Source organism: Carassius gibelio, chromosome A2 (assembly GCF_023724105.1).
Source record: "Carassius gibelio isolate Cgi1373 ecotype wild population from Czech Republic chromosome A2, carGib1.2-hapl.c, whole genome shotgun sequence".
NCBI classification, from domain to species: Eukaryota; Metazoa; Chordata; class Actinopteri; order Cypriniformes; family Cyprinidae; genus Carassius; species Carassius gibelio.
In genome coordinates this window covers 26,964,240-26,991,230 of record NC_068372.1, presented here as the reverse complement: position 1 = coordinate 26,991,230, position 26,991 = coordinate 26,964,240, and the positions used below count along the sequence as shown (strand labels likewise).

General features: G+C 36.2%; 2 protein-coding genes across 2 annotated transcripts in view; one reads left to right on the top strand and one right to left on the bottom strand.

Moving 5' to 3' along the window:
* Window positions 1–2,635, bottom strand: part of LOC127935459 (muscleblind-like protein 1) — a 50,392-nt gene extending 47,757 nt beyond the window's left edge. The window contains exon 1 of the mRNA XM_052533381.1: window positions 2,498–2,635. The gene's annotated coding sequence lies outside the window, so the exon portion shown is untranslated. The remainder of the gene's footprint in view (window positions 1–2,497) is intronic.
* A 9,056-nt stretch (window positions 2,636–11,691) lies between these two features.
* On the top strand, window positions 11,692–26,565 carry LOC127935424 (cullin-3-B-like). The gene is made up of 16 exons (XM_052533260.1): window positions 11,692–11,917; window positions 18,150–18,347; window positions 18,810–18,923; window positions 19,845–20,005; window positions 20,146–20,260; window positions 20,400–20,628; window positions 20,738–20,883; window positions 20,983–21,159; window positions 22,041–22,211; window positions 22,328–22,435; window positions 22,603–22,727; window positions 22,905–23,001; window positions 23,681–23,815; window positions 23,910–24,096; window positions 25,334–25,479; window positions 25,584–26,565. Exons 1-16 carry the CDS (start codon window positions 11,834–11,836, stop codon window positions 25,713–25,715), a joined length of 2,325 nt encoding a protein of 774 aa, XP_052389220.1. The 5' UTR covers window positions 11,692–11,833; the 3' UTR covers window positions 25,716–26,565.
* The last annotated feature ends 426 nt before the right edge of the window (window positions 26,566–26,991 follow it).

The following is a 26,991-nucleotide window of genomic DNA, read 5'->3' as shown; positions in this document are numbered from 1 at the left end:
ACAGACCGAAGCAACTGGGAATGTGTGTTCAGCGATCATTCTCTATATCACCATAGAAACATGCTTTTATCTTATTTGCATCTGGGTGTACCAGCCACAGAGAGAGCTGTGTCATTTTCTCCCAGAAAACACCACTGCCCTCCTCAGAGACTTTGAGAAGTTTGCCACACTGGTAAACACTTTCCCAAATCCTGAGCGTAGAAAAAAACACAGCGATAATCCTCAAACTAATATTTTCGCCCTAAAAGTCAAGGCTTCAAAAAGAGGAAACAACTTTCATCATACACTGCTAAAGATAACACAGCACTACGTCTTGCACAGGAAGAGGGTAGCAATTGCTTTAAACAGAAAGCCCCGCAAAACTATTTTAACATGTGAGTCACACTTTAAAAAAAGTTTTTAACAAGTGAGTTACACTTGAAAAGTTTTAAACCAAGTGGTATCTGCAAAAAAATAATGTTAAAACATTGCATCTATAGTTTTATCATTTGAAACCTAAAGTAATAATCATCCTTTTGTGTAATGTTTTGCTTGAAAAATGACGTTTCTTTAATGTGGGTCACTGCATGAATTTGTAAGAGCAGGTACTTGTGTTTGCATGTGGAATTCTGTGCATGCACGCATTGTGTGTGTGTGTGTGTGTGTGTTTGAGAGGTAACTTGAGGTCTGTAGTTCACTCATGCCAGGTGTTTTATCTCAGACGTTCCACATGACTTAGCCGCTGGTAGAGTTCCTCTTCTAAAATCACTCACCTGGTACAAAAACACTCACACATCTCACTAAAGCAACCCCATGGAGTGTTATTTAACTCTAATCGATGAGAAACAGATTTAAAACCAGTACATTTGTACATATAAAACATAAATGGTCAAACGCCTTTGAAGAACCTTTTTAGTTCTTATAATGACAGAAAAAAAAACTTTTTTCAAGTCAAGATATAATACCTTGAAATAACTGTTTTAATTTTATTAAAAATAAGAAAAAGAAACAAATTACAAGCACAACAGAACAAATAAATACACTTTTAATTTTTTCAGCTACAGTGGGCTAGGTTTATTTAGTTGGGTTTATTGTAGTAAGAAAAACAGAAATTGAATAAAGTGTATAAATAAACTGCAGTCTTCACTATATCAATCAAAAACGATTAACATTAATAATGACAGACAGTGGCAGGTAATTAAGGCTGCTGTCCCTTTAAGACTGACTGCATGGATCCAGTTTACTGAAACAGATCTGGTTTTCATCCAACTGTTTACATTTATTGAACATATAACCAGCTTGTTTACTTGAAAACTCCATATGATGGGGATAACATAACTGTGCACATTTGAACATTCAAACACAATAAAACACGAAAGAGATTGCTTGCTGATGGGCTATCAGTGCACGCACTTCGGCTGATCGCCAGTCAGTGCGAGCACTGCATTGAGTTATTTTTCACTACATATTGCACTTAATTTTATTAAACATAATGCACGTCCCAAATTCGTAATCACATGCCGTCTGAGGGGCGCATTCAAAAAACTTCCACATTCATGCATTGAAAACAGTTGACCCAGTGATAGAAAAAATCTGTCATCATTTACTCACCCTCATGTCGTTCAAAACTTTTATGATGTTCTTTCTTCTTCAAAACTTTTGGAACAATGTGGTCCAAAAACCTTTAAATCCCTTAAAACTTTCGGTGCATGAACAAAACACTGAGATATTTGTTACAATATCTTCTTCTGTATTTCCATGCACAGTAAAAAAAAGAATGACATGAGGTTGAGTAAATGCTGATTGAATTGTAATTTTTGGTTACAAGTTTTTAAAAAGTAAATAGGATGTACCTGAATTTCATGTTGACCATTTGACCCTATTATCTTTTTAAGCTTCAATTATGTTAAAGGAGAACATTTCGAAGTTCCAATAATGCTATAAGATTACCTTTTAAAAGACTGCCATAATGCCACGGAAAAATTTATTTGAGTTTTAATAAAAATCCAAGAAAATCCAATGAAAATGAAGTTCCAACATTATCAAAGAAAAACCACCACAGGAAAAGCCCTTAAGTATAGACCGATAAGAGGATTTTTGAAAATTCTTGTAATGTAATAGAACAACTTTTTATGTTCCAAAGTTTCCAATGAACTTCCAAAGAGGAGCAATCTGTGGTTTTCTGAAGAACCATTAATCTGTTGGTGAAACTTGGAACCAACACACCAATAACTTCCCATTGGAAACCATAAAAGTGATGCAAAAAAGGGAGAGGAATGAAAAACGAGAGCACTTGAAGACATGAACCACAGAGAAAAAGAAAGCGTGCTCAACATACAATGCCTCATTTCAAATCTTTCCCAGCTCACTTCTACCCTGGCACCTCGCTGAATAGCAGGACGCCAAACATCCTTAGATTGTGAAATACCCATTCCAATATCATTCCCAGGCCACCGGTGGACAGGAAGTCCTCGTCTAGCCCTCTGAATAATGGCATACAGACAGTCTGCGGTCCTACCTGACTCTGAGCTGCTCAGATCTAGTCCCGTATGTCCTCTTTGCTGTCTGCCGACAGGAAGCACTTTCAGTCCGTCCTTATTTACAGTCCCCTGGCACTGCAGTACGGCTCACAGCTGGTGCATTCCTGCTGCGCTCTGCCTCAGCTGATGGAGAGAGGAGAGATAGAGGAGAGCAGACAAGCCAGACAGGGAAAGAGGGAAAGAAAACGCAGGGTAAGAACATACTGTACAAATCATCGACTGTGAATGTGTGGTCAGCAGATGCTGATCAGCCAATGAGTGTCTTGATCTGCGACAACATGAGGAAACCGCATAATGCACCTCTTATTATTTCATTCAATTCCCAGGGAACTGCACGAACAGAAGCATTATTATTCAAAGCAGACACATCAGCAGTTATTGACGTCTCGCTGATACCTAAAGCGGAGACTATCAGGTAGCAAGGCCATTTTCTTGTCCTCATGTTGGTTAGTCATCACTCAAATGACTCCAGATGACTGCATAATTGGAGTTTTATGGTCCATTTAGTCCATGTCTGTGTCTGTTTTGAGGTCATGGATATGCTAGTGTACTAGCTCAAGTTGACAAAATACACTACTGTTAAAAGGTTTGGGGTGAGTAAGATTTTTAATTCAGCAAGTGACAATAAAGACAATTTTTTTTATGTAACAGAACATTTCTATTGCAAATAAATGCCATTCTTCTTAACTTTTTATTCAGGAATTCTGAAAAACAATTTATTATGCAGTTTGAACTGTTTTCAACATTAATAACAATAGTAATAATAATTGTTTCTTGAGCATTAAATAAGCATTTAAGAATGATTTCTGAAGGATCATGTGACACTGAAGACTGGATTATGGCTTCTGAAAATTCAGTTTGGCTATTATGCAAAGTTTGACCAATAAAATGCTCTCTTGAATGAGAATGTCCCTGCACTCTTATTTTACAGCCTAATGATGGTAAGAAGCAAATCAAGGTTGCCCTCACTGTGACATTATAATACATTTGGAATCATTATAATTACAAAATGACAACTCAGAGACTCTTCTATGAAGTGTTCATGTCTGAACCAGAAATTATTACTTTCTATGACAATGGCAAAGTAGGTACATATGTGCAAAGAAAATTATAGTTATTTAGGTGGATGAATAATCACAAAGATTTGTAACTTGAGCCACATCACGTGAAGAGACAAGGATCTGCAGTGTCAGCCACAAAACTTGGGCGTGATGGAAAAAGACTAAAGGAAAGTTGTACAGTATAAAGAAAAACAACACATAACTTTAATGTCAGGCCAATAATTTAATAGTCTACTTCTATTTTTTTATATATCATATTTAAAACAATTAAAATAAATTAAGAATTTAAAATCTAAGAATTCAAATTCAATCTAAAATGTAAAAATGATTTTGTCTAACTCTTACAGTATTCCGGATCCACCTCAATGTCAAATGTTGCACCGAGCTTCCCATTTCAATATGAAATATGTCAACACAGCATTCACAAAACATGATGGGTGTGCAGAGGACATATTGTGATGTTCTACACTATGTTGATAAACAATACTGAATGCATAAAATCCTACCGGTGGCAATAAATAAAACGCAATTGTATTAAAAGAATGTTTCTGTCCAGTTAGTTTGGAGAAATGCTCTAATTATCATAGCACACAAAAACTTCAAAGCTCCAGATGGCTGTCTGGCTCATCTCAGCTGTTAGGATGCATTTGATTATGAAATTAATCCCATGCAAATAGAAAAAAGGATCAGACTCTGAGGGAGAGAGAAACTGAGAGAGGCAGAGAATGAGAGAAAGAATCCAGACACGACTAAGCTGTCTTGAGGATACGCATTTTTTCATTCTGACATAATCGTATTGTTCATGCTCTCTTGTTCCCAGACGATCACTCCTAGCAAGTTAATGAATGGTATATTCACACGTGGCGCATGTCTGGGTAATGCCAAGCTCTCTTCATTATCAAAATCATGATGCTCTCAGCTCATGATGTCATTCAGACACACTGAATGACAGATATACTGATGGACTGCTGGTCAGATCAATCTAGACATGTTCACAGGTGCTGGCACTTCTCTTCAAACATTATACCATCAATACACTTTTAGATAGACAAACCAACTGATAAATAGAACGACAGACAGAATGACAGTTAGATTCGCTTCCACACACGCAGCCATGCCGTGTGTTTATAGAAGAGAAGCACTGCTTACAACAGTCACCCAGCATGAGCAACAGTCTGCCTGTGTGTGTTTACATTTTCAATCATGTGTTGTGAACTGCAGATCACCTTTTTTCGATCAAGGTAAACAAACAAGGTCATTACGTTATTCACTATATATCACGGGAGTTCCATTTGTAGCCTAACAACCACAAGATACAACATCACCCCACTAAAAACAAGAGCGAGAGAGAGCACGAGGGAGAAAGTGAATTCTCTCATGCACTGGACATAATTATACCCTCACAGAGCCAATCACATGACAGCGCCTGAAAACAGCAGATGGCCACGCCCAGACCCAGCAACAAATGCCTTCTATTGAGATGTCATCATCTGCTTATAGGATTCATGCGCTAAAAGACGAAAGAGAGTGAGAGAGATAGAGAGAAGGGGAGGGTTGGGAGAAGAAGAAATGGGGAAAAACAAACTCCAGAGACCTGAGTCACTGCCACTGAAGGAAGGAAGGACGGATGGAGAGACTGAAATAGAGAGAGAGCTTACTTTTGTGTTATTGTAAAATGAAAAAAATAAAATACCACACACAAATATAGTTCACTTACAGTATACATATAAATAAATTATAATATGATTTACCATGTAAAATAATGTTTTTTTAACCTACAGAACTTTATTTGTATTTTTTTTATAGATGTATATTATTATAGTAAAGGAAGGATAGAGAGACCAAATAAGAGAAAGAAAAGGACTGGTGAATGTTTGTTTTTATTTCATCATAAAATAAAATAAAATTATATATATCATATATCATATAAAAATATTGATATATTTGAGTACAATAATATAATTTCAATAAATTACAATGTATATTTGTAAGATTATTTTAATATTTATAGTATAATATTTTACTTATTATTTTATTCTTTTTATTTATTTTATATGAGGTTTACATTATTTGCAACCCTGTTTGGGGCTTCTCTAAATACAGATTAAAACCCTAATTTGTCTGATTTTATTTTCTAGCAACATAGATTAATAAATAAATGTAGCTAAATTAAGCTCTATCAGTGGGTAGTTTAGGACCAAATGTTGGTTGATAGTTACTGATAAATTTTGATTTTCCATAAATTAAAGAAAAACATTTGTTTGCTTAACTTTTCTCACAATAACTAAATGCAAATGGAATGAGGTCATTTGCTTGTCTTTCCAGAACATGCCAAAAATGGTCCAAATGATGTTACTTATCCGGTGTCAAAAATACAAAAATAGTGGAAGCGATCTAGATTGGTCACATCCCTCACTCTCTGTGCGAGGGGGTAAGAGACTGAAAGAAGTGAAACAACAGGCCACAAAATAGCTGAGCTAAAGACAGTCATTTGTGCAACCCACACAATGAGACACCCAGGCCTTCATCACACTGTGGGTTTAATAATGCACTGACATCACCTGTGTGAGCAGATGATGCAATGAGTTACATTTCTATGTTAGAATCCACGCCCGAGGGCAATGAGGTCTGCACACATTTACAAAAGACCAATTAAGGTTACATATAGATTTAATACTCCAATCCAACATAAAAAGGTCTCAGAACCAAAAGGGTTTGACAGCCTTATGTCACAGAATATCTAAATATACTTTAAAAAACCTAGAACCAATATGCTGATCTGAAGAAGTCAATCCAACGCAATAAACCAATGCAAAAAAAACAATGTCCTTACTCAACGACATTATATCAAAAAGCTCAAGAGCAGTCGTTTCCTGATGGGGTGATCTTAAAATGTACTTTTAAAGTATACACAGAATAAGATAGATATCTACATGTATATTGTTTTCTGTCAGAAAGAAAAGGTATTTTTATTCTCACAGAGTTGTTTTTGGCAAATGATTGTGTAAACTGTGGGAGATAAATTACAGTTGTTCTTTAAATAATATGCTTGCCTCAAACCTGGTTTTTATTTAGAATTGCTTATATACAATATGATTTGACAAGCATGCAGCAGCCCTAAAAAAGTGTACATACTGTACAACATTTAATTGTAATATTTTACATGTTCAACTTGATGTGATGCAAATTTGTTCATCATACATAAAAGAAACAGGTAATAGTAATAATATGTAATTGTTTTCACAATGAACAGATTTATGCAAATAATAAACAATGCCATGCCTTTTTAACATGCAAAAATCATTCCTGTTACATGTTTCATGTATTCATGACTGACAGTATGAATTTTAACTGTATTAATTTCTTCGCTAAAACCAATCCAAATAAATGGAAATGTTATATGCAATTCAAATACATTAATCTTAAATTTAGTGTAGTATAAATAGTGGAGTATAGATCACACTTAAATGTCTGAATATTATTACATATACCACAATGCCTCCCAATGCGTTTTATCTTATTTTTTTATTTAGGTTTATCATTTTAAACTTCTTTTTGTGAAATATTTGGCTTAAATTGTGTCTTAAATGAACACATTTGGTTTGATGTTATCGTTTTAGTGTCCAAATACTTATTGTACCCTATTATATAAGATCTCTAATATAATGTTCTTTTTTGTGTGTGTGTGTGATTCTAGATACTTTTTAGTTTAGTAGTGCAAACAGCTCTTAATATTTTGGTCAATTGTGCAAAAATAAAAAATGCTATGAAAAAACCTATGCTGTTTTTTTTTTTTTTTTTTTTTTTATGATCATTATACCAATTAAAAGGTTCTCTAGCATTTCTGTTGCAAATCAGACTGATTCTGAACTGAATGCTGAGTTTGGATTTAGCTGTGAGTTGTTTCTGATATTATTGCTTACTTGCAGAATCGAGTCGAGAGTGATGCACCAGGACGGCCCGTCAGTCACAAGGACAGCCTCACTATTGACAAAGCTGACTAATGAACAAGCCTCACAGAAATAAAAAGCAGGATTCTGTGTTTCTGCAAGGAGAACCATTTCACATGGATCGAAGGCCACAGATTCAGCAAAAGAAGGATTTGAGAGAGAGAGAGAAGGGGGTGTGGGGAGGCGATGCAGTCCGGTGCGTGACTGCTCTCTCTTTGATTTTGCCTGATGGATGATTGATTATTTGTGGAAATACACAGATGGTTTCTGAGTTGAAGCTAGCTGGGATGGTCGCCTGGATCCCAAAGTTAATTTGTTTCTAATTCCAAAGGTTGTGAAACTGACCGCTGCTTACACGAAATAACATGAAATTTAACTACCATTGGCTCTCTCTGTCTTTAGCTATATCTACATGTCTTTATTTGAGCTTTAAGTAGGTTTAAGTAACAACAGACTTACTTTTTGTCTTACTTTTTATGTCACTTAAAATAAACCAGCTGTGGATGGCCAGACAAACCTTGGTTCTTGGCTCAAATAAGCTGCTATTTTGACAGGACTTTCAGACAAAAATAAATAACTCCATTAATCAGGTTTGTCTTTGTAATGTTTAACAAATGTAATATTTTTTCTGCATATGCTTACAATGCATAGAAATCTGAGACCTTGCATCAAATCTCTACCATGCTAGTGCAAATTTGGTGGCATTTAAAATGAAAAGCACATTAAAAAACACATTAAAGCACTTAGAAGCATTCGTAATAAGAGGGGAAAAGACGCCTGCTGGCACATTCCTTCATTAGTGGGCCGCTGACCCCTGCATAGAAATGCTGATGCACTCAAAGGCCTATATTTAGACTTTATTAGCAATATTAAATTCCACTTCAGATGCTTTCACCATAACGTCTGAAAATAGTTCAGAGGCACAATTTGCGTCATAGTCATATGCATAAAACAAATAAATAACCTTATACCGATTTCTGCAAAGGCAGCCCATAATTAATGAAGCAATCATTTAAAACTGGAGAGAAATCATTATGAATTATAAATTATAAATGAGTCGTAATGAATAAACAGTGCTTTGATTATATGTGCACAGACCTTTTCTACTTTTGCAGATGATTTCTTGCAAAAAATGCACTTTTAGAGGTACTTCACACTGACATCCTGACAGTACAATAGTAATAATTGGTGTGATAAATAATTACACTGCAATAAACAAGCTTACTTTTTCCCATGATGGCAAAGTGAAACAACTTACTTACTTCTTCCCATGATGGCAAAGTGAAACAATAACAGAGTTGTGAACAATGATAGCTTGAGGGGACTGTCAAGCCATTAATGATATTTCTTTGAGCTGCAGACTGAGCCTTTGGACAGGTTTATCTTGTCTTCACATCACTTTAATTGAGGTGGCAACACTGTTTTCAAATTTTTCACAATCGCTCACTATCTCTGTGTTAATCTTCTTTTTGAGCATTTTATGAAGGCAAACGAGCTGACACATCCAGAAATGTAAGACTCCAGTATCATGGTCAGTTATGCAGCAAGCCAAGCGCCACGACCAACTCCAAAAATACACATAGCTGACCAATGTGCATTTGAATATCTAGATGTGACTGCATAAACATTCCCTCACGCTGACACACTTATCAGACTGTACAGACACCCATGCAGCCACACCCCATCTTGCCTTGTCTTGTCTTTGTTTAATTTGTGTCTTTTAACTGTTGAGCAACACACAGCTTTTGCACCTGGGTGTGAGCTTTCCAGCAGCATCACCCAAAATGCAGTCGGAGTCTAGAAATGTTTGATGGGTTCAGTGCATTTTAGCACAATAAGTAGGCCTACATTGATTTACTCAACTGATTCGATTTGCTTAAGTTATGTTTCATTTTTAACTACATTTAATTTAGTTTTTAAGTCAAATGCTGTAATTGCACTTGCACTCGTCAGAGCATGCAAGGAAACATTTATCAAAGCCGCTCAGTTTCACAAGAGTAAATCAACTGTTTGTGCATGTGTTAGTGGAGAAACTCTTTTTGCGCCAACACATACCAAAGAAGTAATATATATATAATTATATCAAATAGCCGCCTAGCATTTAAGGTATCCAACCACTTGGCAACAACATTGCATACTTGTCAACGTGATTAAACTGCTAGACTGCCACCTGCTGGTTGTGATCGCCATTGACGCAACAGTACCATTTCTGTCCTGCAATGAACCTTTGTGGAACGTCTGTAGGACTATCATAGGCATTAACATATATTAATACATGTGTAATTAATACGGCATTATTACATTCACGTACGTTTTCAAAGTATCTTTTTTTTAAGTGCAACATAAGAAATAAAGTCACACATGCTCTGAATGACATAACAGTGAGTAAATGATGAAATGATGTTTAACATTTTGGGTGAATTATCTCTTTAATGTTTCATTTCAGAAACTTTCACTTACTAAGCTTAGTTCATTTACTTATGCTTATATCAATGACTGTTCAAATGTTTTTTGATTTTTGCATTTGCATATTTATAGATTGCCAATAATAGCACAGAAATGCAGCTTATTAACTATTTTAAAGAGATGCATTAAGCAACAAATATCAAATGTTTCAAAGTATTTTAATAAGCAGAGCTCTCTCTTACAAAGATTATTAAATAAGCAAAAAAACTGTGAAGACAACAGCCAAAGGATGCAAATAGCTATTCAATAAAATCAAGCCTTCAGATTTAGCACACAAACAGTCACTGGGGTAAACGTCACCTTTGTTTCCTAAACAGAGCATTGTGGGATCAGATCCTTCCAATGCACCAGATGCAGTCATAATGCACCAGAAAGCCCACCACACACCAGCTATTAGTGGACAGGAGCCAATGTTTAGAAAGCTGTGCTTGCCAGCAGGTAAATCTGGCCACTCTTTTCAAGAGACACCTTGGGATTTTTACTGACCGCAGCAACCTCGCTTTAATGTCTCATCTAAAGGACGTTGCCTTCTCACAATAAAGTGTTTTAATTAATATACTGGGACATGAAAATCCATGCAGATCACAGAATGAACACCCCCTACTGGGCTCACTAACACCTCAACCGAAAACAGAATTAGTACTAGCTTTAAAAGAAAACAAGGCAAAAACAGCAGGGGGATCACTACAATCACAGTCAATTAACAGGGTTTTTATAATTGTATAATTTTTCCCACACATGGACTGAACTGCATAAGCACCCAGAACATACTGTACCTATGGATTCGGTCCAGCACTGTTTCAATTCACTACTCACAATCCAGCTGTCTATGTCTGTATCCATGTCCAAACACACAGATGGTGTGGAAAAGACCTGCAGGGTGAAGATTGTTTGTTTTACTTTGTACTATACTTCACAGGTTTGTTCTTTATTATCCATTTTATATAAACATTTCTCAAGAATAATTTAACTTTGTACAATGTTCCTATTGGCTGTTGTGTACCACCTCAGCCTAAGTATCAAAGTATACAATTGCAAATGCATTTAAGACACTTCTGAGCAGTATTAGACAGTCTGTGTAAAGACAACCTAAATGCCACTTCAGAACTGCTTCTGTTCCACCTTTGCCGTGTAAATTTGGCATAATTGTGTTATCAAATTTTATTTGCAAAATGTGTTTGTGCTACATTTCATTAAATTAAAGGCAACTTTGTTTAATATTCAGCTAATGTAATGCAAGTGATGCTTAAGAAAGTGTCCAAAAAAATGTTTGGCCACTGTATTTCTTCTGTAAAGCTATATGCTACTTTTTTTCTATATTACCTCTGATTCAAAACAAGGAATCTCCCGTTAATGTCGACAATAACCTACCAGTAAATTGATGTAAAAGTTCCTCATTTGTAAGAAGCTATCGATAAAACCGTCTGCTAAATGACTAAATATAAAGGTTAAATACAAATAATCCTAGATATAGTAATAGGCTATTAGGAAACTAAATCTAAGAAATACTGCCATAACATACAAATGGAGTTAGATGTCATTATCACATTTGTATGATATTGTTTTAAACTACGATACCGGTGAATCCATGAAAGCTGTTATTTCTTGAGCGCCAGACTGCTGTTTACCACATGTCAGCCCCAGCTGGCCCTTTTTCTCGCGATATTGGATGCATTCCTGTTAGCACATTCATCACTCTCGCGAGATGTCATCCAGTCGTCCGCCATCGCTGTAGAGATAGAGGGAGAGAGTAAGCTACAAGGACTCAAACCTGGGGGGGAAAGAGGGCGATATTTGTCCGTGTTTCCCCTCAGCACACCCACCCTAACGTCTGTTGATGGCATCGCTCCCTAACCCAAACATGTCCAGCCTCAAACCCGGCACCAAGAAGGACACCAAAATGCGGATCCGCGCTTTCCCCGTGAGTATCAGCCGAGACGAGCGCGCCTCGGGCGGTCGCTGGGAGAACTCGAGGGCCGGGGATCGGTCAGAGCAGCAGGCCACAGCTGGTTTACGTGTTTTGAGGTTGGGTTTTAGAGGTTTGTAGAGTCTACGGAATATAAAATGCGTCAAATCATGATAATATTAGCGTCAGGGTTTTGAAGATGTTGATATGTGTCAGTTATTAGAGATATATGCGATTTTAAGTATTCAAACAGCCAATGTAAAAAATTGTTAAAAACTCAATGATTCTCTCGTACAGAGTCTTTATGTTTTCACCATAAAACTGTAGATATGTACAGCACCGTAGATCCATCAGAGATCATGAAGTCTTTCCTTTTGATCTGCTTGTTTTCTTTCAGTGTTTTGATCTGGTTTTGGGTCTTGGGTTGTCAGGGTGGCCCGTTGCTGTTTTGTTGCCACTCAAAGGTTTGATGTTGTGTGTTTTGCTGTGACTGGTTGTTGTTTGTGGTGTTGATTGATTTATTTTTTTATTGTCACTGATGCTGTGTGTATATATTACTAAACTGATTGTTATGGTTTTGTTGTCTGGTTAATTTAGTGTCTTGTCATTGGTTGGTGCTGCTGTTTATTGAGGCTCAGGCTGATGTTGTGTAGATAAGACCAGTCTTTTAGATGCTAAGGACCCCTACTATTATCATCCTGGTATGAGGGGTCCCTTTCTAAAATTTGAAAGGCAGCTATATTTTTTTATGTATAAAGACAGTTATATTATGGAAATTTTTTAAAAGGATTAGTTCACTTTCAGAATGGAAATTCTGTCATAATTTACACCCTTCACTTATTCCAAACCTGTATGAGTCTCTTTCCTCTGTTGAACACAAAATAAGATATTTTGAAAAATGTTATTATATTATTATTTTTTCCTACAATGGAAGTTAATAGTTCCCATCAGCTGTACTGTATGCGCATCAATTTTTTATTCATTAATTTTAATCAATTTTTTACATTTTATTTCAGTATTTTTATTTGTTTATTTTTAAGAACCTCTTAGCGCTCTTTTTTAGCCCCCTGGTGTTCACCGGACCCCATTTGGAAAGTCTCAGGTGTAGTTAGTTGTTTGTTAGTCACACTGATGATTGATGTCCTCAGCAGCTGTGTTTTTGTCTTTCACAGTCACTGCAGCACACTTTGCATCAGTATGACGTGCCTCTCTCTGCAATATTCTGCAATTTTCTGTTCATTTATTAGCTCCGCTCAGAACAAATGATGTGCATTGCAGGACTGTCAGTGTGTTGGTGATGCTCTGATGGAATGAAATAGGTCAGAATTACTTGATAATATGCAGAGAAGTGAACATTTTTCCATGCAGTTGTTTTCTGTTTGTGCATCGGAAATATTCTTCTCTTGAAGGTCTGGAAACCCCCTGACACCTGTCAGCATGTCCGCAGATAAGATCTTCTTCAGAAGCTGCGTTTAGGCTACTTGTTGGGTTGCATTTGTCCTACCCTGTCAGATGAATTCATTAGAAATCTCACAGCTGCCTTTACTTTGTCATCATAGTATTAACCCTTCAATATGTGGCCTGTATTCTAACCCGATACACTCCACATTCTCTCAACTCTCTTCTGCAATCAAATGATTTGTCAAGTTTCTTTTTAGCTTTTCATTGTTCCTTGAAACTTGAACATGCAGTTCCTTGTTAAAGGTCATGGTGTCATGGACATATTTTTGTCAGAATGGTTAGGTCTGAATTGTGTTATGATTCTTCTGATTGTTCTTGCTTTGTATGACCTCCAAAACTCAGCGTAACATTGAGTCCTGTTACTGCAGATAGTCACCTGTAATTTTGTGATCTGACTTTAATTAATCTTCAAGCCCTTCGGTACCATTGGGTTCACTGTTCCAGAATTCATCATTTTATAGAAATGTGCAAATATGTTTGATAGTTTTTCTTACACTGCCATTCAAAAGTTAAAGAAATTGATACTATTATTAAGCAAAGGTGCCATAAATTGTTCAAAAGTGACATTTATAATGTTACAAAATATTTAATTCCAAATAAATGCTGTTTTTTTCAACGTTCTATTCTTAAATCTTGAAAAAAAAATGATTCATGGTTCGCACAAAAGTATTAAGTAGTTTCTTGCGCCAAATCAGCGTATTCGAATAATTTCCTACACTGACGAATGGAGTAATGGCTGCTGATCAGTGTTGGGGAGTAACTAGTTACATGTAACGGCGTTACGTAATTTAATTACAAAATTAATGTAACTGTAATTAGTTACAGTTACTTAGAAAAAATGAGTAATTAAATTACAGTTACTTATGAAATTTTTAACGATTACAAAGGGGATTACATTTGAATATTTACACACATCCACATACAGATTAAACTGATTTATTTCCAAAATTGCACTGACTATTCTGAGACATACCGCCCTAATAATTTCCGGGATGCGGAAACACAGTCTGCTTCGTAGAATCCAGTCAAAACTAACGCGGACGGAATATGCCACATTTTGGATGACTAAAATCAAAAGTAGGTCAGTACACTTGAATCAAAACATGACATGGACTAGTGTCTGTGAATATTAAGTCCCAAAAATGCAATATGTGACTCCTGCACGTTCTGCGTGTCTGGAAATCAGGCACGGACTGGACACCGGGAGAAACGGGACAATTCCCGGTGGCATGGCAGCCGATTTGGCCCGCTATTTTAATGTCATTATTGTATAATTGCCTGCCAAATGTAGGCTGCCAAAGCGATCATTTGCGAATCCGCCATTTGATAATTAAATCTCTAATAAGTCATGAAGTGTTAGTCGTGACCGCGCGCTCTCCGCGCCCCCGCCAAACGGTTTGGATCAGACCGTTCAGACAGAGAGAGAGAGAGAGAGAGAGAGAGAGAATAGAGTGGACCGTGGAAGCGCACAGCTGGAGCAGAGAAGAAGAACTACTGTTCAGGGTTTCAGGTCAGTTTCATCTGTAAAGATGCTTTTTTGTTTTTTTTTTCATTTATTTAATCAAGCAGCAGCACGTTGCTCATTAGTCATCACTCAAAATACTATATAAAGGACATCATTATTATCTGTTGTAATGTTACAGTAGTAATTTAGCTGAAAAAAAATCTGATTTTTTTGGGGAAGCTACGACAGACAACAACACACCCCTTACGAAAATTAACGTTTTATTATTTTACTATAAATCCAGAGAAAATGGTTACTATTGTTTAACTGTGATAACCAAAAATGTTAAATTATTTTACAAATTTATTTGTTTAAAAATAAATACAAATCCATTTGCAAAACAAAAAACAAAACAAGGTTATTTTACTTTTATATAGGCTAATAAAAGCATGGTCAATTTTTGTAAGGGAAAAACATGACTCGTGTACAGTATGAGGATTTTTCTATAAAGATATTGTAGTATTGTAGAGTATTGTATTGTAAAGTATAGTTTTGTTCAATCTTGAGTATTAAAGTCATAAGAGAGATGGATAACGGGGAAAAATAAAGAGACTGAAGAGAAAAATGGAAGTGAAGGTGCAGTTCAGGAGAGAACTTTTAATTATTTTGCATGTCCTCAAATTAAAGATTTAAACCTTTTTTATGCCAGGTCCATACAAAAAATAGTTTTGTCCATGAATTTGTTTGTATGAGTTTGAATTTTCCAGTCTGAATTTTTTCCCAGTCCACACCTCCTGTAAATTAATGGCAAAGACATGGTTTCATCTACTACACATAGGCCTACTGAAGCTCGCAGTGTTTTCAACCTCTGCCACCTCAATATAGGAGTACACCAGCACATAAACATAATCTCTAGAACTGCTCTGTCACTTCATGCATTTTACTTATTTTGAGAAAACTATCATCATATAATATACAAAGAGACAGCAGTTGAAAAAAAAAAACACAAATGTTTCAGGAGTTTATTTTACAGAATATGACACATGCTTATTAGATAACTGTATTTGAATTGATGTATATGCTTTTATTTATTATTATTTAATTTTAACAAATTTAGAAAAGTAATCAAAAAGTACTCAAAAGTAATTAGTTACATTACTTTAATAAAGTAATTGAAAAAGTTACACTACTATTACATTTTAAACAGTGTAACTTGTAATCTGTAACCTATTACATTTCCAAAGTAACCTTCCCAACACTGCTGCTGATAATTCAGCTTTGCAAACAGGAATAAATATAAATCTGTTATTATTTAAAATGGTAATAATATTTCATAATATTACTGTTTTTACTGTATTTTTGTTATAAAATGCCGCCTTGGTGACCATAAGAGACTTTTTTTTTCTTTTTTTTTCTTTTTTTTTTACATAAAAAAAAAAAACAACCTCCAACTTTTGAGGTGTAGTGTTGATAGTCTTCTAACTTGTTTTTTAACTGAAGTTTAGGAATCGTTTTATAAAAAAAATATAAGGGCTTTTAGCATTCCTTTAGCTTGAACAGCAGAGAATGGGTTCAAGTCACAGTGAATGTATGCGCTGATAAAATGTACACTTTGAATGTAAACAAAGTCACTTTGGGTAAGTGTGTCTGGCAAATTTACGAATACTGTGTTTGACAATACAGTGACATTCTTGGGGTTTACGGCTTTAGGTAATGTATGTTTTACTTTTCAAAGACTCTCTGGACTTTCTTCATCAGGGCTTTGTATCGACATGACCTGATCCTACAGAAACCCAGTTTGGAAACCTAGGCCTGCCTACTTGCTTGACTCACATGCACACGTTTTGCTTCAGGGATTCCTGTTCATGGAAAAACTGGTTCTTCTTTGCATTAGCTTAACTTTTTCGAAAGTGCAACTCTCTTCTTCAGAATCCAACGATTGCCAAACCAAGTGTGATTCAGGTAGCCTTTTAGCAAAATGTTGTAAGAGGTGCACATTCACACTCACACCCACTTGTAAAGATTTCACCCACATTAATTTCCTTAATCCATAGACTAGTCTACACAGATCAATGAGTCTCAGAACCTGTCTGTCTTTAGTCTTAGTGGAGAGACCGATGGGTGAGAGCGAGGCGTCTGAATCTATCACAGGAGTTGTATTACTAACACCGTGTCAAGCATTATAATTAGCATGAGTGAAGTGTTGTTTTGACTTGCATAATTACTCACTGCTGTTTAAAAATGTAATTCACACATATGATTAGCCATTAGAATTGTTCTTTGTGAGATTAGCTCTGCTGAGTCATTGGAAGCTATCAGGAGCTCTGGAGCTGGCCTGTAGATTTGATCGTGAAGGAAAATGAATTTTGTTGGCCCAGTGTCAAGGGTTGAGTATATAAGTAAGTGACCTGCAGTCATGTTGGCACACTAAATGCACATTGGAATGTTGTAAGAAAGATGTTTGACTTTTAAAAAGCCCAGAAAGCGGCCTACGGTTTCCTGTGCTGAATAGTCAGTTTGGTCTCCTTTTATGTGATTTGTTGTAGTTGTGATGTGTGCAGAGAGCAAAGTGAGTCTCAGAGTCTAAAAACTTGAGTTGATATATACGATATAGTTCAAAAGTTTGAGGTCAGTATGATTTTTTAATTTTTTTTTTATAATATATAGTTTGTCAGCAGGGATGCATTAAATTGATCAAAAGTGACAATAAAGAAATCTATGGTTTAGCAAAAGATTTCAATTTCATATAAATGCTGTTCTTTTAAACTTTCTATCCATTAAAAATGTCTCAAGGCTTCCACAAATGTTTATGTTACCAACAATAATAATAATAAAAAAAAGAAATATATATGTGTATATATTCATCACCGGAATAACATTTGCATTTCAAAATGTATTCACATTGAATTGTTTTACATTAGAATATTTCACAGTGTAACTGTATTTACTGCATTTTTTGATAAATGCAGACTTAGGCTGAGCATAATCAGAAACATTTACTGGTAGGTTACAGCAGATCTTGTGCTATATGTAAGTGTATTATTTCTGTTTTGACTTTAATATGTAAATTTAAAATCATAACTTGGCATTATAATATGCTTGTGTAATAATATGAACGATATGCAATAACTTTTTAGTACTTCCAATCAGAAAGAGAATGCAACTTTAATTGGAAAATACACACTGTTTTATTAAACCAATCTTTGTCCAATTAGAATGATGCTGATAATTTATTCAGTATTGGTCAGTGCTGATAAGATGCATCCCTTCTAAAATGATTTTATCTAATTGTCACAATCGTTTCTGTGTTTTATTTATTTGCTGGTTTGTTTCTTTTTGTAGATGACCATGGATGAGAAGTATGTGAATAACATCTGGGATCTTCTAAAGAACGCCATCCAGGAGATCCAGCGGAAGAACAACAGTGGGCTGAGCTTTGAGGAGCTCTACAGGAACGCCTACACCATGGTGCTTCACAAACATGGGGAGAAGCTCTACACGGGCCTCAGAGAAGTGGTCACCGAACACCTCATCAACAAAGTATGAGCTCCTGTCTCGCTCTAAGAGAAAACGCATGAGGTCCTAGAGATCTGGATCCAGCTTTGAGTAGTGCTATGAAGTGTCACAATCTTTAGTTGCTGAAGTTAAATGAAGTTAAATAAGCAGTAAGCCACAAGAGACGACATTACAGTGATTTCACCACAGCTTACAGCTTAAAATGAATTTGATGGCATGTGATGAGAATTGAAATTGAACAGATTGATTTGAGGAGACTCACTGTCTCACATCTTCACTACAGATATATTTATACAAAGCTTAATGAAGACCCTGGGGTTTTATCTCTGGTGCTGGCTGTTAATGATGTCAGTTCTGGAGATGAAGCAGATGGCAGAAACCTGCCTGTCCCAGTGGAGTTTGTCATTGTACACTTAGGTGGATGAAACCCATGTGCTTCAGCTGCTCTCATAGCAGCTTTGATTTTTTTTTCTTCTCTGTCTTCAGGTGCGTGAAGACGTGCTTCACTCTTTAAATAACAATTTCCTGCAGACGTTAAATCAAGCATGGAATGATCATCAGACTGCCATGGTCATGATTAGAGACATTTTGATGTACATGGTAAGTTGTTTAGAATTTTTTTTGGCAGGTTTTAACTTGTGTAACAGATGTTCTGATGTCTGTCTTTAAGCAGGTTCAGGGAGGGACTCATGGATCACACAATCGGAAGTTAGCATCACTCAAAAAACAAAAACCCAGCATGATTTGGATTATTGCAGAAAATAAGCTATGTGACCAAAGAAAGTTTATGATACTTGCAGATTGTGTTCATGATAATAAGTAAACGTGACATTTCTGATTGTTGAAGCCTAAATACAGTCGCCAGAGGTAAAGAGCTAAACGTAGGCTATAAATGAAGTACACCAGTCACATCACTAAAAAAGTCACCATCATTGAAAGATCACAAGTATTATTGATGTATTTTATGTCTTAGAATAAAATGTAAAAAAATATTGAACTTGTCACATCATGAAAATATTTGTAGAAATCAGAAAGACTGGGAAAAGGAATTGGGACTAGGGATGCACCTACATTTTTCAGCTAAGAAAATAATTTTTTTGCAATAGTGCTTCTGTGCTGGGCAACATTGGTAAAATGACACTATGCTCTGCTCACATGCTCTGAGAATAATAGCTCTGTATGACTAAAAAAAAATCAGATTCTGTTGCATAGAACTGAATACAAATTATATATTGATATTCAGAATAAATATATTTTCTGTCCAATTTTATTGTTTTACTTTCAGTAAAAGTGTGGCTTGTATTTTATTCTTGTTTTATATTTTTTAAATTCCAGATCATTAAGATTGGGTCAAATTAAGTCTTACAACATTTTTTATTTCATAAAAAAACTAATTATTAAAGTGCATCCAGAACTTTTAGTTTTGGCCCAGAATTTTCATTTTGGTGCATCCCCATCTGGGACACTACAAAGCCTGGAGTTGAACCTGCGTGAATGCTTTCTTTCTCGCTCTCTGTCTAGGATCGGGTGTATGTTCAGCAGAATAACGTGGAGAACGTTTACAATCTCGGCTTGATCATCTTCAGAGATCAGGTTGTGCGGTATGGCTGCATCAGAGATCATCTCCGACAAACTCTACTGGACATGATCGCTCGAGAACGTAGAGGAGAGGTGGTGGACAGGTGTGTTCTTCTGTCATTCTGTCTCTCTTTACAGTGCTTCAGTTAAAGAATTAAAGCTTTCAGCTGTCAGTCTATTGACTCGTACACAGTTGTAGAGGAATGGGTTTTTATCTTGTTTGTGCTCTCATGTTTTATGGCAGAGGGGCCATCAGGAATGCATGTCAGATGCTGATGGTTTTGGGCTTAGAAGGTCGGTCCGTCTACGAGGAGGATTTTGAAATCCCATTTTTAGACATGTCTGCTGAGTTCTTCCAGGTGGGTACTGCTTTTATACTGCTTTTACTCTCTTTGCGTATCATTATAATTATTATTATATTATATTATGTTTGACTGGCTGTGTTGACCATTAGTAGGAATGTTATCTTTATTTATGTGTTTGTGTGTATCTCTGCAGATGGAAAGTCAGAAGTTCTTAGCGGAGAACAGCGCCAGCGTCTACATCAAGAAAGTGGAGGCTCGGATAAACGAAGAGATTGAACGAGTGATGCACTGCCTGGATAAATCGACAGAGGAGCCCATTGTGAAGGTGGTAGAGCGAGAGCTCATCTCCAAACACATGAAGACCATCGTGGAGATGGAGAACTCGGGACTGGTCCACATGCTCAAGAATGGAAAGACAGAAGGTGAGCAGCTGTTTGTTTTAATCTGCGATCTATGCCTAGCTCTCTATTTTTTCTCTCTTGCTTCGTATTTCATTCAGTTGCTCTCATCTTTTCTCACTTTCTCTCTCAGACCTGGCGTGCATGTATAAGTTGTTCGGTCGGGTTCCTAATGGGCTGAAGACGATGTGTGAGTGCATGAGCTGGTACCTCAGAGAACAGGGTAAAGCGCTGGTGTCAGAGGAAGGAGAGGGCAAGAACCCAGTTGACTACATCCAGGTACACATTTAGTGGAAATGTGTACATATAACATCCTCAACAGTCTTTAGGTTTGTAATAATTGGTGAGGATGCTCTTTTTCTCATCTGAATCATTTAGGGTTTGTTGGACTTGAAGTCACGCTTCGACCGGTTCCTGCAGGAGTCCTTCAACAACGACAGGCTCTTCAAACAGACTATTGCTGGAGACTTTGAGTATTTCCTCAACCTCAATTCCCGATCACCCGAGTACCTCTCGCTCTTCATCGACGACAAACTCAAGAAAGGAGTGAAGGGGGTAAGAGAGGAGCTTTACCACCTTTAGCTTAATGAAAACTCTGCCTACAAACTTGGTCAATATATTTGGTTCAATATTGAAGACATAAAAAAATAAACACCATTTTGCTCCATGGACAATTTTATCAACTTCTGTCCAGTGAAAGTGAAAGAACTGTCATGCATTTCAGTTGTTATATGTTATAGATATGGACTGATGGATGAATGTACATCCACATGAACAAACAACACCATGTAGTTAACCAAAACTATTAAAATATTCATTTAAATAAAGCTGAAATAAAATCTAAACATTACTTAAATGAAAATTGAAAATATTGCCTCGGTATCTAATGAAATAAAATGAAGGTTATCTTAAAGTTCTAAAATTACTAAAACTGAAACCGAAATAAGAAAATTAAAGCTAAATGGAAGTATTTGCAAAAAAAAATAAGTAAATTAAAATGACAGAAGCACACAACATAATTCTTTGAACTTTGAAAAAATGTGAAAATAAAAGCTAATTAAAATAATAATAAATACGGTGATAGAATTACATTTGTTAATATTAGTTAACCTGATCTAACAATAAAAAATACTTCTACATCTATCTACTAATGCATTATTAAATCAAAGGTTGTATATTTTAATATTACTTAATGTACCTGATCTTACGTGACCTAATAAACAGTTGTTCTTAAATTAACTAATGTTAAAAAAAAGACAAATAAATACTGTAACAAATGTTGATCATTGTTAGTTAATGCATTAACTAATGCATTAACTAACACTAACTAATGGGACGTTATTGTAAAGTTACCATAAGTGTTGTTATAGTATATAAATAATACAGAAACAAAGTTAATCTCTTAATTGTTTCCTGATAATTGTGTTTGTGTTTAGCTGACAGAACAGGAGGTGGAGTCTATCTTGGATAAAGCCATGGTACTGTTCAGGTTCATGCAGGAGAAGGACGTGTTTGAGCGTTACTACAAACAGCACCTGGCCAGAAGACTCTTAACCAACAAGAGCGTTTCAGATGACTCGGAGAAGAATATGATCTCCAAACTAAAGGTGAACGTTATATCCTTCGTTATTCTCATTCACTGTATTCCTGTATTCCACTGTGTCTAATCTGATTCTCTCTCTCTCTCTCTCTCTCTCTCTCTCTCTCTCTCTCTCTCTCTCAGACGGAGTGTGGTTGTCAGTTCACCTCTAAACTGGAGGGCATGTTTAGGGATATGAGCATCTCTAATACCACTATGGATGAATTCCGCCACCACCTGCAGACATCACAGGTGCATATGCTCACACACAAATTCTGCTTTGACTTATGCTGTTGTTAACATAAGCTAAATATAATTACTGCATCCTAAGGGCCTATTCACTCCAAGTCCACATTTAAAGAAAAAGAACATTGAAACTATGTAAATGCAGAACTGTGTGGTTTGTCTTGGTGTTGCAGGGGTCCCTCTGTGGTGTTGATCTCACAGTGAGAGTTCTGACCACAGGTTACTGGCCCACGCAGTCAGCCACGCCAAAATGCAACATCCCACCCTCTCCACGCCATGCTTTTGAGGTCTTCAGAAGGTACGTCTCGCCTCTAAATGATCAGATTTTGTTCTCTTTTCAGTTTGAGTTTTACAGTATTTATAATATTGTATTCGTAAAAGTGTCAAGGTACAGAATCACCCTCATAAAATCTGTCTGTATGTCAGATGTTTCTCCACTTGTAGCTTGGTTTCATGCGAGTTCTACTCTCTGCAGGTTTTATTTGGCTAAGCACAGCGGCAGGCAACTCACACTCCAGCACCACATGGGTTCTGCAGACCTCAACGCCACATTCTACGGCGCCATCAAGAAGGTACAGACATGCATAACATATTATAAAATAATGTAAAAATATATTATATATAAATATATTTTATAGATATTGCATTTCATGACAGTTGTACATTTAATGGCCAATTTCAACGTATCATAACTAATGCAATATATTACAATAACATTGTATAATAAAATCTGTATATATATATATATATATATATATATATATATATATATATATATATATATATATATATATATATATATATATATATATATATATATATATATATATACACACACATACAGATTTTATTATACAATGTTATTGTAATATATTGCATTAGTTATGATATATATATATATATATATATATATATATATATATATCTATAGCCTTGACTGTGACAAGATTGGTGACATGACTTATTATCATTTACTTGGTTTTTATTTCTATCCTGTTGTGCTGAGTAGCTCCACCCACAGTGGAATATCATTGGTTAAAATCCATCTCCATATAACAGCATATTAAACATCAAATATGTTCTTCTGATTGGGTGTGATTTTGTTGCTTCACACAGCATTTTTTTCTTTTACTGACGACTGAACGATTTCTTGTCATTGGAATCTTTCCCACACGTTGGTTTTTTGTAATGGTTGCAATTATTGATTAAATAAATGGTTTAATGACCATCTCTCTCTCTCTCTTTCTTAAGGAGGATGGCTCAGATGTTGGTGTCGGCGGGGCTTTGCTAACAGGCTCAAACACACGGAAGCACATTCTGCAGGTGTCCACCTTTCAGATGACCATCCTCATGCTCTTCAACAACAGAGACAAGTTTACCTTTGAGGTAAAACCTCCTATTCACCTGTTCCTGATCTAAACGCACTGCTTATCCAATCAGTTTAACCTTCACCCATGTTGACCCTTCTTTAACCCTTTAGGAGATCCAGCAGGAGACAGACATCCCGGAGCGTGAGCTGGTCCGGGGCCTGCAGTCTCTAGCCTGCGGGAAACCCACCCAGAGAGTTCTCACGAAAGAGCCCAAGAGTAAAGAGATCGAGAGCGGCCACATGTTTACAGTCAACGACCAGTTTACCTCCAAATTGCACAGAGTTAAAATACAAACAGGTATTGTGCTGCCACAAGGAGGCGCTGTTGACTCAGTATGAATGGTTGACATAGTGATCACAGAAAGAAATCAGTACAACACTGGACTTTTTGTAAGCTTTACAGTCAACTATATGTTAGTTAAAACCTGAAAGCAGAGAAACTAATATACCTTTTTTGCATGTACATGCATTTATTTTTTAGTACATTTAATACTTCAGTTTTTTAATTTGTGATTATAGTGATTATAGATAAAATGTTTCACTTTAATTTTAGTAAAAAAAAAGTTTATGAGTTGTGCTTTTGCTTCAGTTTTAGTTTTCAGTTTTAGTTTTAGTTTTTTTTGCACACAAAATTTGTAAATTTTTATTTAATAAATAGTTGCCTATGATAACACACACACACACATGTGTGTGTGTGTGTGTGTATGTGTAAGGAATAATTATTCTGCTTATACTACGGTTACCACCCCTCAAGACATCGATCCGATGATTTATGTAAAGGGATTCGTCCGGCTTTTGTACTTAAATCGCTATTGTGAGTAGGACTATTTCTTCCGTTTCTCATCCAATTCCTCTTTTGCTAGTACCAAAACGTCGTTTTAAAGCTGGTAACAGAGGCTTGAGCCGTTGATAGCATTCAAATGCAGTTATAAATTAAGTTATTAGAAAGCGAATCAGAGCGAGAGAGACACACAAAGAGAGAGAGAAAGAGAAAGAGCTTGTGTGAATTAGGCTAACGTACGGTACGTTAGCCTAATTCACACAAGCTCTCTCTCTCTTACGTACCTCTGTGCGTCTCTAAACGCTCTTCTGTTGCAGTGTCTGTAAACAGCGCTGTTATTACATCGCTAGTGAGAAATGTCATGTGTAGCCTTTAAGTTGCTACACTATGTCAAACTGATAAAATCGTCAGGGGAGCGCCGACAACACCGTTTTGTGCGAACTGCGTGACCGTTATTACTTTTAACTATGCGAAGTGATATGGAACTGTAATGTGGTTAAGAGAGCTGCCTGGAACTACGTTCGCCCTGCGTTTCCCAGAAAATAATTGCACACCTCAGAACGTTCCTCTGCCAATCAGATTCAAGCATTCAACAACCCTGTAGTGTATATTTATTTATTTATTTATTTATTTTATAGGTCAATTAGGATGATTTTTTAATAAAATGTTAGTTAGTACTTTTGCAATCTGAAGTGATCGAAATGTAGATTTTGTTTTATTTCGAAAAGTGTTTTACAAAATCTGTCTCCTGCAGTTGCTGCTAAGCAAGGCGAGTCAGACCCAGAGCGCAAGGAGACGCGGCAGAAAGTAGACGATGACAGGAAACATGAAATTGAGGCTGCCATTGTACGCATCATGAAGTCCAGGAAGAAGATGCAGCACAACGTACTGGTAGCAGAGGTGAGCGTGTGTTCTTTTCCTAGTTTTGAGTTTTTACTTTGTTTATGAATTTCAAAAAATGTACCTGCACATTTCTAATGGCCTGTTTGGTTGTGTCCCGTCAGGTGACCCAGCAGCTGAAGGCACGCTTCCTGCCGAGCCCCGTGGTCATTAAAAAACGCATTGAAGGACTTATAGAAAGAGAATATTTGGCCCGGACACCAGAGGATCGTAAAGTCTACACATACGTGGCATAGTGGAGCACATGGCTGCACAAGGAGATGAGCGAGCCACACAAAGACAGAAAAAATAAAAAGATTCTGGACTGCTTTTCGCATGGACTGGGAAGTTCCTTTTAAACAAAAGATGAACTCTGGGTAGCGGACTTTATTTAAAAGCAAACCAAGAAATATAAACCACACAATCGGGAAAATAATCAGGAAGCAAAATAAGAAATCCATAATTGTGTTCTAGATTATTTTTAATTAGACCACTCCCACTCTTGAATGGATCCAGCTTCAGTCTCTTCACCGTTTTACCCTCGTAGAGATCGAAATGAAAAGAATCCCTTGGGAAAATGTGAATGCACTGCACATGTTGTTTTTTTTTTGTTTTTAAATACTGTGGAAAAGACAGAATTATTAAAACCCTTAACAAAACAGACAAAAATGTGGCTACGGAAATAAGAAAAAAAAAAAAAAAACATTATTGAACCATTTGCTGCTTTTTTGTAGAAGCCATTGTGGTTTCCATAGTAACGTCAAGGCACAGAGATGGTGCGGATGCTCAACATGTCAATGTAATTTCATTCCTGGTTTATTAAACAAATACAAATGTTCCTCACTGTCCCCGCTGACCGCGTCTCCTGAGGCACGTGAAATAAAAAGCAGCCAAATGACTGGGAGAATTAGACGCTACATCACCATCTCCAATTTCCTGCTATTAAAGCTCTAAAACGCCATTACTGCCAACCTTGAATTATGTGTGGCCCTGGTCCAAACAGAATCAAATTGTTTTCAGAAATGGAGAGAGCAGATGAGCCCATTTCACCGATACTTCCTCATGAAATAAAAGTTAGCCAAAAAACGAAGGCAGCGGGAAGCAAAATCCACAGCCTTGATTTCCTTCTGTATCAACGGTGTATACGTCATAGACCAGTATGTCGGCAAACTGATCAGATCACATTTTTAGATTAGATTATCAGGTTATCAAGATAATTGTTTGATTAATTGAAATCCCAGTTCCATAATCTACCTACTGCCTTTTCATATTTATATATACACACACAAACAGTCATGGCCAAAAATATTGTCACCCTTGGTAAATATGATCAAAGAAAGCTGTGAAAAATTAATTAAAAGTTAATTTGCATTGTTAATCCTTTTGATCTTTTATACAAAAATGTATCCTTTCATTGGATAATAAGAATTTAAAATGGGGGGGGGGATATATTATGAAATAAATGTTTTTTTCTTATACACTTTGGGCACAAATAACGTCATCATTTTTTGTTTTTTTTTTCAATACTTTTTG

Excerpts from the sequence above, each read along its gene's own strand:
- LOC127935424 (XM_052533260.1), top strand. The coding sequence starts at position 11,834 with ATGGCATCGCTCCCTAACCCAAACATGTCCAGCCTCAAACCCGGCACC. Across the intron at positions 11,918-18,149 it reads TGCGGATCCGCGCTTTCCCC|ATGACCATGGATGAGAAGTA; the intron begins GTGAGTATCAGC and ends TTCTTTTTGTAG. Across the intron at positions 22,436-22,602 it reads ACCACCTGCAGACATCACAG|GGGTCCCTCTGTGGTGTTGA; the intron begins GTGCATATGCTC and ends TTGGTGTTGCAG.